Source organism: Panthera pardus, unplaced genomic scaffold, assembly GCF_024362965.1.
Source record: "Panthera pardus isolate Hobbes unplaced genomic scaffold, ASM2436296v1 HiC_scaffold_12, whole genome shotgun sequence".
Taxonomy (NCBI): Eukaryota; Metazoa; Chordata; class Mammalia; order Carnivora; family Felidae; genus Panthera; species Panthera pardus.
The window spans coordinates 84087590-84099544 of record NW_026526677.1 but is presented as its reverse complement, the minus strand read 5'-3'; the positions used below and the strand labels follow the sequence as shown (position 1 = coordinate 84099544).

Here is an 11955-nt window from a genome sequence, read left to right as displayed (position 1 = left end):
TAAGCCATAAATTATGTCTAAAGAAAATTCTACAACGTTTTGACTTTTCACATATGTCACTACAAATTTTTCTTTCTTCAAAATCTGAATTGCTTTAAGATAGTGCGTTGGCTTTGCAGGTGCCTTTAATCGCTGCTTGCTAATGTAGCGTGGGGGTGGGGGGTGGGGTGTGCTCTACGAGTGTGCAAGGACTGGGCTACACGCGCCGGGTATTTTGCACTCGTTTGCATATCACGTGCAGGTAAATATCCGCAGAAACAGCCAATGCCTCTTTGAGACTTGGGGCGTGGCAGACCCCGAGAACCGCCGGGTAGCGCGGAGCTGCAGCCAGTTCTAGGCCCCGTTCCCGCCCACGCTAGCCCGACGGCGCGAGGGGCGGGGCCGAGGGCTTCAGCGAATGAGCGCCTGCGGGCCGGGCGGGCCGCTGTCAGGTAGCCCAGGCGACCGGAGTGCGGCCCCGCCCCCCGCGTCTAGCCTCCCGCGCGCGCGGCTGAGTGCTGGCTGGAATGCTAGCTGCGGTCCCTCCAAGCCGCGCGATGAGCAAGTGGAGCGTCGGGCGAAAGCCCAGCCGCACACTCGGACTCCTGCTGCTGGTGATCTTGAGTTACCTGGTGCTCCGCAGGTGAGAGAGCCCCGCCCGGCACCTGCCTGACTCCAGACATCTCAGCCTTACACACCCGTAGTTCTCGCCTCCCCTCTCACCTGAGGGAGGCGGCACCAAGAGTCTGCATCCCGCGAATTCCGAGCCCCCACGGGGAAGGGCTCTTCAGTCTCTTCTTCTTTGGGTCTGGCGTCCCCCTGCATCACTAGGCACTCTGCTCCTTGCCTCGAGATCCAGGCCCCTGGGTCACACTAGGCGCTACCCGCTCAGTCTCCAGGCGTCTGTGTCCTAGAGCTTCCCCACTCTTTCTCTGTGCTTCTGATGCCCGGGCTCTGCTTTCCTCGTGGATACTCCCAGCTCTCTGGGAAGGACAACAGAACTAGCTTTCAGGTCTCTTTCAAATGTCCCCCATCACTGCTCCGCCCCTAGTCCTCCTTGGGGAACCTGCTTCTGTTTTTCTCCCGGGTCCGTACTTTCCTACCAATCCTGCTAGAAGGCTTGTCTATTCCGCAGAGGCCGGAGCTCCGGGGCTCCCAGCTATGGTAGATCTTGACTTCCCAGAGCAGTCAGCAGAACGCTGTCCCATGGGTCCTCCAAGATCCTCAGCCCTGGATTTATTTGCCCCACTCTAGGATTGATACAGCTTCTCTCTCCATTTGTCAGTCACCAGCTCACTCCTTCCCAGTCCCCTTTTGCAAAGTGTTGTCTGTGGCAAATGGTTGTGTTTAATGATAGAATAACTTACCCACAGCCTGCATGGGTGCCCTAGCCCAGATTTTTTGTTAACTGTATCTATTTATAGTATTCTATAACCCTGACCATGTCTTTCAGGTAGATTGCTGGCACTTTCCATATTCAAAACCTCCAGTGTTGCTGGGAACACAGACCAGCAGTATCAAATGCTTTGGCACTGAAAGTTAATGTTGAAGCTGAGTCCGGGCAGACAACACCACTTAGCTTTTGCTTCTTCTCTATCCCCTTTGTTAGTTTCTCTGAGTTTCCTCCAGGAGATAGGGAAGTTTTTGATGGAAGTGAATATCTGAATGTATTTTGCTGCCACAAGAACACCTTCAGAAACTCTTTCTATTTCCACCTTTTCAAGACTTACATGTCTTCTTTGTTTTACCTGTTCTTGACTTTGGTGTTGGGAAGGATGTCATGATATTGTTTGAGAGAAAGACATGGCACTCTTCTTACTCTGGGGCTCAGAAAATTAAAGAGGCATTTTGTTTCCCCAGTTGTTCCTAAGACTTTTTTTCCATCTTGTCAGTGATCTCTAACCCATTCCTCTTTGAAGACTGGCTCTGGCTCTTGTAGGATGCTCAGCCTTCCTCCTGATGCAAGGCTGATGCAAACCCCAGAAGGATTACTCAAAGCAGAGGCAACAGGAGCCTCTGACATGCAGCAGGGTATCAGGAGCCCACACCACAGAGAGAAAGGCCAGAGGTGTGCAAGTAGCATGTTGTTTGTCTATTGATGCAGGTCAAGGATATGGCAGTCCATGCATGGGACCCAGCCAGGTCATTATGAGGAGCAGCTCTGAGGGGCTTGAGTTGGGCCAGATAGTGCACCCTAATAGTCCACAGGAAAAGGTGTGGGAGGGAGGCTGGGTATTTGTTGATGTCTGGCATGAAAGAAGATGAGGTGTCAGGTAGTTGACTGGCTGTGAAGAAGCCTGAGCTTCTCACAGGTGAGTTAACCATGTCCATACCTGGGTTGGGGTGGCTGCAGCAGGAATCAGTCAGGGGCTTATGGAGGTTCCTGGGAATAGCTGTGACTCAAGCCTGAGGAAATAGTTTGAAATGCTTAGTAAAGTCATTGTTATCCTTGTTATTACTTCTTTTATACTAGGTAAGACAGAGAAGCTCTGACCCAAATTCAGGGCCGTCTCTTAGGGTCCTTCACAATATATGTCTTTTGGGCATCTTTTTGATTGTATCACCATCATGGTAATAGGCTTTCTGATCAATTCGTCCTGTCTTGCATGGGCTGGGCACCAAGGATTATCTCTGGAGGCCAGAGGAAAACACACTTTTTGTTGCTTCCTCTTCTTGCCTTGCTCTAGCTTTGACTGGATCATTAACTGAGTTGGAGGTGGGGACCTTTCCCAGCAGTAGCTGGGAATGTGGATGTGGCCAGTGGAATATAGGTCACAAGGGAATTGGCTACTTAGCTGGCAGCTTTGTGGAGCTGAGCTGTTAGGATCAGCCCTTTTCTTGTACCTCAGAAGGCAGGTAGTGGGTGGGGGAAGGGAAGGGGCTGCTGGGATCCAGCTTTTGTTTTTTCCCATGAACTTTACCTTATGCTGGTTCATAATCAATCATAACTGTTTGATTATATCACATCCAAGAAATAGGAGGACAAAGATGACTTTTGAGGATGACCTCTTTTTTTTTTCCTTAGATTGAACAGTGGTCTCAAATTACCTTTACTGCAGTATAATTGTTAGCAATAAGCTTGCATGTTTAGCTTGCACAGTTTGAAAATTTTATAGATATATATATATATAAATATATATATATAATTTTATATATCTATATAGTTATATATAAATATATATATAATTTTATATATCTATATAGTTATATATATATAAATATATATATAATTTATGTATATATAGATCAACATATATATATATAAAATTTTCAAAATATGAAAATTCAGAATTTCAAACATGAAAATACCACCACAATTAAGACAGTGAAAATATCCATCAGCCCCAGAGATTTCCTTATGCCCCTTTGCATCTCTCTCTCCTGCCCCTCTCTGCTTCCGCAGCCCCAGGCACACTGATCTGTTGTTTTCTGGCACCATATATTTGTTTGCATTTTCTAGAGTTTTCTAGAAATGCAGTCCTAAAGTATGTACTCTGTTTTTATCTGGTTTCTTTTACTCAGCATATCATTTGGAGATCTTTGGTGCTTATCAATGTGAACCATGTCTGAACCAGCTCCCTCTCCTTCTCTTTCCTACTCCCACTCCATGAATGCAAGAATTCCTGCTTGATATGATCAAGGCATAGTTCTTACTCATGACTTTTTTCCTTAATATAAATGCATCAGTGAGCAATAATCCAATTAACTCTGTATCTCGTATACCTGATATTTTAGCTGGCAAAAGTTAGGAGAGAGGAAAGTGGCCAGGTAGGCACCCTGCATCATGCCTCTGTAAAGGTAAGTTCATCTCTTTGCCCAGCTCTGCCTCATTTAGTGCTCCTTCACTGACATTACCTGGATTCCAGATCCAAAGTTCTTGAAGGAAAGAAGAGGAGAACCTTATCAGTCTTCTCCTTAGAGGAGGTGGATAACTTAGCAACATGACCTGGTCACCTTCTTTCATCCATATTACAGAAAGTGCTGTCTTCCAAGGGTGTGTGGGCAAATTGTGCCTCTCTTCCTGGCCTTCTGTGAGGTCACCGATTTTATGAGCTTTGCCTGTTTTAGGACTTTACCCTGCTTGAGGCCTGAGTCATATTCCCTGGAATGTTTGAACTCTTTGAACACTGTTCCTTTCATCTTCTAGTAGTGAAGTTTTCAGCATGTGGGAAGTGTCTCTTTCAGCAGGTAGTCATTTCTCTGACACAAGTGGGGACACATGGCTACCTGGGCAGTGGCTCAGTCAGAGAGAGGTAGGATGTCTGAGCCGTCCTGTGCTGGGAAGATAGAGTTGGCACTGGGATTCTTACAGTGCTGTACTAGCCAACTGAAGGGACCAGAGTGTCTTGAAGCAAGAACATGGAGATTAAATTTGGGGCAAAAGCTGCACAGCCTGAGCAGCAGAAGTATTGGAAGGTTAGCCAAAGAGTTTTCTGTGCATTCAAGGAATGCACAGGTCAAGGAAGTAGCAAGTGAAATAAAAGTGCTTAATCTTTGATGCGATGACTCAGAGTTCCATTATACTGACTTGAATGCTCTTCTAATGAAGATTCAGGATATGCTGGAGTTTAGGTCAGTATTTTCAGAATATTTAGCACCTGAGAAGGATTCTGGAGGCCAGCCCCCTTTCTCTGGTTCCTCCCCTATAATCTAGCAGAATTCTTTTCATATAGGGATATTTTCTGCTTCTTCCCCATTCAGGTTTATTTCTTGCTTAAATCTATTGCTCTGGATATTAAAGGCCACACATGTTGTGTGAGATTCTCCTGCAATAGAAGGGCAGGGGTATTTTTAGAGGCTAATGGTAATGAAGCAAATAACTCTTGACTGGGTCTACTGGGTAGACCCTCTTAGGTGATGATCCTCACTGATTTCATGCATCCGTGCACAGCAAGACAGTGGCATTGTTCCTTTCAAGAGCATGCTGCTTTTCCTGCAAAGTTTACTTTGTGAGTAGGTAATCTGTAAGGATAAAATATTCAAATAATATAAAGAGGAAAATAAAGCCTCCACTTCTGGTCCTAAGGTACCCCTCTCACCTCTAGCAGAGGTGATTACTAATAATGATTTCTTCAGGGGAATTACATATACGACAAGACAGCTCTATGTATTATTACCCCATTTGTCCATTAGGGACATAATTTATTCAAACAATCTCCTATTGATGAACATCGATTGTCTCCAATATTTTAGCTACTGCAAGCAAAGTTGCAACGTAGGTTAACTACACTGGAATTAAAATAAAATAATATAAAGTAAAAACAAATAAGAAAACCCACAAAGTTACAATGAATATCTGTTGGTATATTTCTGTCTCTAGGATTGCTGACCATATAAGATATTCATTTTAAATATTGATAGACATTTAAAATAAGTAAGTAAAAATAAGTTAAAATAAGTAAGTAAAATAGCACATTCTGTTTCTGTTGGATCATTGTGAGGGAGATTCTGAGCTCTAAAGTCCGAGGGGAAAATTCTGTTTACTTTGTATGTGCACAGGTTCTTTGTGTCTTTAAGAGCTAGTACATTTCTTGTATATCTATGTAGATAAGTCTCATGCAGTGGCGACTGATTAAAAAAAATGTTGAGCATATTTGTATTGCCGCTGTGTCATTAAATCATTTTATTCTGATTCCACAAGTACTCTAAGAGGGGAGTCTTGCTATCAGTAGAGTCCTCTGGGTCATCTAACAGAATTTTCACCCCTCTCTAAGTTGAGATATAATCTTTTTTTCTATTTATGATGCTATCAGTGGGAAATTTTCCCATAATGAAAAATTTCTGTTACATAACATCAGGACACTTTTTTTTTTTTTTTTAATTTTTTTTTTTTCCAACATTTTTTATTTATTTTTTTTGGGACAGAGAGAGACAGAGCATGAACGGGGGAGGGGCAGAGAGAGAGGGAGACACAGAATCGGAAGCAGGCTCCAGGCTCTGAGCCATCAACCCAGAGCCCGACGCGGGGCTCGAACTCACGGACCGTGAGATCGTGACCTGGCTGAAGTCGGACGCTTAACCGACTGCGCCACCCAGGCGCCCCAACATCAGGACACTTTTTATTGTTAATATGTGGTTGATTACTCCTGAACTGTTTTGTTGCTTCACCTTTGGGTCTCAAGGTTTTGGTCTAGTAGGTGCTTATTCAATACAAACTTCCTACAGCATTTGGAAGATGTTGCCCTCCAAACCAACAGCATGTCCCTGGATCATGTAGGTAGACACTTGGCCTGACTTGCTGGAGTCTGCATGCTAGGCCCGTTCCTGGCTCACCAAGAAGCCTTTTCAGAGGGAAAGACAGAGGTACTAAGATTGTAGCAGTGCCATCGACCTGCAGAATGCTGCAAAATGACCTGCAAAATGAGGTTATACTAGCTTTTGAAATGGAAGGTTCAACCCCTTTGGAAATATTTAATGCTGTTCTAGCAGAGCAGGAGCCTAAAGCTTTGGGCACAGGCCAAGGATCACATCCAGGAAGTTGGATCAGCTACAAGGATAGAGTTCCATTTCCCTGGGATTGAAGTTCTTGGGGTTCCAGGATTGATCCGAGAGCCATTATTCTGGATTAGAGGCATTAAAGGCACTGGCCTGGGTCAAAGAGTGGGCAGCTCCTTCCTTAGGCCTTCACGATTCCCCACTGAGGGAGGAGTGTATAGCCTTAAGGCTGGTAAGGCCAAAATATCCCCAAGTGCACAGTTGAGGGGAACAGAATGCCCAAGGAAATAGGGCCTCATGGGAGCCTGTAACCACATTAGGATCTTGAGAGTGACGACTAGAAATTTGTATTTTAAATCCAAGTGAGGAGATTTCTATGCATGATGATGTCTTTTGGGCAGTTTAACATAACTGCCATCTAAATAATGGTTTCTAGCATGAATACTTGGATTAATGAAGATGTGAGTGTTTCCTTGGTCATCATCTTTAATGTGATGCTTTGGACCCAGATTGAACCTCTTCTCAAGGTGGCCCTGATGGGTTCACAGTGCACCTGGAAATTGGATTTGTAAGTTGTCATATCTCAAGTATACATTACATATAGTGCCAAAATAACCAGTCCTTAGGACCAGCGAAGACTTATGTTCTGTGACTTGAAGGACTATTTCTGCAGATTCCTACTTCATCTCCTGAGCTTGTCCATACCCTTGGAGAGCCTAAAATTGTATGGGCATTGCCTGGTCTATGCTGGAGGCCACCATGCTCCAGAAGTTGATGATGCTGTCTCTGTCACATCTGGTCGATGGATACTGGTCTGAATCTGGTCAGACTGTGTGGTATGACAGAAAGCTGAAGGAGATGGCTGTGACCCCAGGTGAAGCTTCCCAGTTCTACAATGGCCCCAGTTACTGACCAATATATTTTCAGGATTTACAGGTGATATAGGGATGCCTTCTGGCATGGAAAGAACCATTTCAGACCTGCTTCAATGAGCATACTTCATTCAAGATCATTCAAGTAAGCGACCGGATCTGGCTCTTCTCCTACCCCACCCTGAAGACTCTTTCTGAGATCTGAGAATCAATTCAGGGACCCATTTCACATGAAAGAAATTGTAAGTTTGCCACCTGCTCATCTGCCTTTTCTAATTCAAGCACATTAACTCAGCACTTTTGACCATGTCTGGTGAAGCCTGGCCTGTGTAGAGCCTGTGCTGTGTCCCTTGTCCTTATGATCCACTACTGTGATAAAATATAAGAAGGATTCATCCCTCTACCCCTCCACACTCCCAGTCTCTGCCTGATGGCAACTCCTCACCTGGGAAACTCAGGCCCCAAGTCCTCTGCCTAATGTTTCTGCTATAACCTGTTGCATCTATGGCTCACACAGCATATATCACCTGCCAAAAGGATGGAAGTAACCAGAATGTAGAGGTATTGTTACATTGTGTGGGGCCCCGTCAGAAATCTGACATGTGTGCCACTTTCCAGGAACCTCACTGTAGACTGTGAACAGAGTAGGACTCTGATCAGGGCAAACCTGAGGACAGGTCAGGTCAGTGACCAAGGCCTGCTCTTCAGTTTATTCAAGGACTGAAAATTTACTTATCCTACTATGAAGCTAAGATACAAAGGCAAACAAAAATTCCAGGAGAAAGTAAAATACGCTCCAGCTAAAAAGAAGGCAGATGCCCTGTATCAAAAAAAAAAAAAAAAAAAAAAAAAAAAAGTTTCAACAAGGGACACCTGGTTGGCTCAGTTGGTAGTGCATGGAACTCCTGATCTTGGGGTTTTGAGTTTGAGCCCCGTGTTGGGTGCAGGGATTTCTTTAAAAAAAAAAAAAAGAAGCTTTCCACAATCTAAAAAACAAACAGACACACAGAAAAGCTTTCCACAATCTGAAACAAAAACTTTCAACATGAATGAGTTGCTCACTGGGAAAAACAACACAAACAAGGGAACAGGGTTTCCTAAAGGTTTGGTTTGCTCTGTGGTAACAGGCCTAATTTAGAAGGAAAGTGTCTTCTAACCTCATGTAACCAATATAGTTTCCATTGTCCTTATTTTGTTATTACTGAGTTAATTATTCAGGAAGCACTGAGGTTATTATTAACTTATGGTAACAAGTACTAATGATCATTATCAGTATTAATAACCATTTTCACGGTGTTTTCTCGTTTATGAAGCTCTAATATATATCATCTCATTTTTCACAGTGGATTCCTTGGAGAAATACCAAATTTATCATCCTCATTTTCTCAGTGAATTCATCCCTTTTATTAATGTATTAAAAATTCACCTAGTAACCTACCAGAAAGATTTCAGAAAGGAAACAGTTGAATTCTCTAGAATTTGGAGTTACAAGCTAGCTTTTTTTATTTGCAGTGTTAGTTTCATGCCTCTAAACAAGCACTGAGAGGTAATATTTATTTTAAAAAATCTTGAAAGTGATAGCACATAAAGACACTAGCAAATACAAGCTCTGTCCAGGAAGAGATGGCATATACGTATATCAAAGGACAAAATATAGATTAGTGCTTCTCAAACTTTACTGTGGGGTCTGGTCAAAATGCAGATTCTGATTCAGGTCTCAGGTAAAGCCTGAGTTTCTGCATTTTTATCAAACTCCAGATGAAGGTACCCTGCAGGTGCAGTGCACACCTGGAGATGTAAATCCAGAAGGAGGGGACAGATTAGGGAGACTCTCTTACTAGCAGGAAGTATTTTGGAATGAGGATCACAGAGAGTGCTTCCAGCACCATCAGCACCTCTGCACCGAGTGGGTGGAGAGAGGGAGGCTCTCGCATCATTTGGGAGACACAGTCCTAAATAAAAGTTGGGGTCAGTGATGTGAGCTTGGTGAGCTGGAGATTGTTCTTTTGAAGTTCTTGCCAGTGGATAAGGATTGCTGCCTGGTGGCATGACTGCTGAATTGTATTTTCACTGTCTTTAAAAGTAATGAGATTTTGTGCGTGCATGTGTGTATTTTTACCACCGGCAAAAATACGTATTATTACCACTGGTCAATGTATCTCTGTGTTTAAGAAGAGAATCTGTCCATCAGTTCTTCCTCACTCTAGCCTGGGGTGAGCCTGAAGGGTGGAGGACCTAAGGGATGCCTAGAAGTGTCCAGTGGGGAGAGTACATAAAGCCTAGTGAGTAGATGAGGCATGAGGGCAGAGTGTGTTCTTTGGAGCAGATATGAGGAAAACAACCTGTCCTGTGCATGCGGTATGAGAAACTTCAGATGCAGTCAGAACACTCAGGAGCTTATAGTCAAAGGGAAGAGCTAAGGGGAAGAGCCAAAGCAAGGAGATGGCTAGGAGGCCCAGACAGTGGCCACAGAGGGCCTGAGGCCTCCTTTTAGTATATAAGGCCTCATCCTTCAGGGCAGGATTCCTGTAAAGGGAAGTTTACTGTAAAGGGCCAGGTAGCAAATGTGTTCAGCTTTGCAGACTACATGGTATCTTTCACGTCAACATCACTATGCCCCAAAGCAGCCACAGACAGTATGTCAACGAATGGGCATGGCAGGGTGCCAATAAAACTATTTATTAACATTGAAATGTGAAGTTAATATAATTTTTTTGTGTTCCCACATCTTGCTCTTTTGATTTTATTTTTCTAACCACTTAAAAATGTGAAAGACATTCATAGCTTGCTGACTACACAAAGACAGAAGTGGCTTTGGCCCACACCTGGGGTTTGCTGACTGCTGGTCAAGGGGCTGGGTTGGTTTGACAGGATCCCACTGGACAGACCTTTTGTTGTAAAATTTTATAAACTGTAATAAGATGACTTGACACAAAATCTTGTGCATAAAACATGGTTAGACAGAAAATTAAATGCTTAAGAATGGAAAGATTGGGATTATTTCCTATTAAGGACATAAAAAAAACCCCACACTGAGGCTATTCTAATATACAAAGCATACAAAAATAAGCATTTCAAATATCCACAAAACTCCTTTATAGCATGTTTCAGAGTATTTAATTTATATCTGACCTTCAAAGGGTCTTTGTGAACAGTTAGGCATTCACCCATTTTACAGAGGAAGAAACTCATGGCCACAGAGCTAGTGTCACTGACCCAAAGTGATGGTCCTACAAGGGTAGGGCCAGGATCATGTCCAGATCCTCCTTGTGCAAATATTGTTCTTGTTTTCACTCTCCCATACAGGTGGTCCTCTGGAAGAACTATATTCTGAAATATCACTTACAAGTCACTTGGAACATGGAACTTTTCTGTTTAGAGAAAGGAAAAAGTGATTAGGTTCCCAGGTTATTCACAAATGACTGTTTCAACTATAATATAGCATAACTTCAGTCCTGCAGTGGCATCATGAATTCTGGGTCCTGGTGGCTGTGAGAAGTAGGAAGGAGGAGATCAACATAATTTTCTTTGCCCATAGTGGCCATTTACAATATTCCCAAGTGGTCAGTGATGTCTGTGTCACCTCTGCCTTCTTGGCCTCCTGTTCTCCCTACTCTGGCCATCAGGGTCCCTGATTTGCCCCAGACCCTCCTGTAAAACTTGCCCTAGACCAGTGGCTCAGCCTTGCTCCGATCTGTGGAGGAGCTTTTAAAAACTACCAATACCTGTGCCCCACCTCCAAGGTCATTAACTGGTCAGGAGTGGGGCCTGGGCATTCATTGTTTTAAGTTTCCCAGGTGATTCAGATATGGGACCAGCTTTGAGAGCCACTGTGTCTAAACCCAAACCTCTCTTTTTGTGCTGTAGCTGACTTCAGCAAAGTGCTAGGAAGGCTTCTGCTGAAGTGGTTTCACACTGTTTTGGTCTCATACGTCCTACATCCATTTGGTTGCTAAGCCTGGTAAACTGAACTGGTCAATATATTTGTCCTCCCAGCTCTGATCACAACTGCCCAAGGACAGACTGTTGTTTCTGGTCTAGAGCAATACTTCTCAATCTGTCTGTGGTGAAGAATCATTTTTCCTTCTTTAAAATTTTTTTTCTAGTCTGTTACTTGATAAAACACATTCAAAAATTATTACTAGAAAAAGGAAATGAAAAGATATACAAAGTCCCTGCCCCAGCTTTTATGATGAGCTTCAACAGACATAAAATTACCTTCATTACGGTAAAGGTACCTCAATTTCTGTACCAATTCCAGACTGTAGCAAGCAGTTGTGAGCAGTGAGTGCCAGTGCCAGGCATACACTGTTGAGGGGCTCCAGGCTGGGATACTGCTCATACAGTCTTCTCACCAGTCTGCTTGCTATTCTTGGAGTACATCTGCATTCACTTTTTAATACTTTTGCCCCTAGTTTCCTCTGTTTTCTTATATTCTCTGCCTTCAAGACCTGTGAAATAGTTATCGTCTAAACAAAGCCTTCTGACTCCTCCTGGATGATTTAGATAATTTCTTCATTCAACAATTAGCTATATATATATTTCAGCTACTGCCCTCTGCCACTGCTAGGCCAGGTTACCCTAACGGGTGGGGCCCAGTGCGTAATGAAAATATGGGGCCCTTGTTTAAAAAATATTAAGAATTTCAGGATGAAGGTAGTGTGTCTGA

The 11955-nt window shown here is 43.5% G+C and overlaps 1 protein-coding gene across 3 annotated transcripts in view; it reads left to right on the top strand.

Moving 5' to 3' along the window:
• Positions 1–460: 460 nt before the first annotated feature.
• The window catches only part of LOC109250411 (beta-galactosidase-1-like protein 2), a 51220-nt gene continuing 39725 nt past the window's right edge, over positions 461–11955 (top strand). For 2 of the 3 annotated variants that reach the window (XM_019421469.2, XM_019421468.2), the window contains exon 1: positions 461–622. In XM_019421469.2, the coding sequence (XP_019277014.2) occupies positions 507–622 (116 nt within the window). In that variant the 5' untranslated portion in view covers positions 461–506. Of the gene's footprint in view, positions 623–7341; positions 7529–11955 lie in introns of all 3 variants that reach the window. The other variant, XM_019421470.2, reaches the window with a different exon arrangement.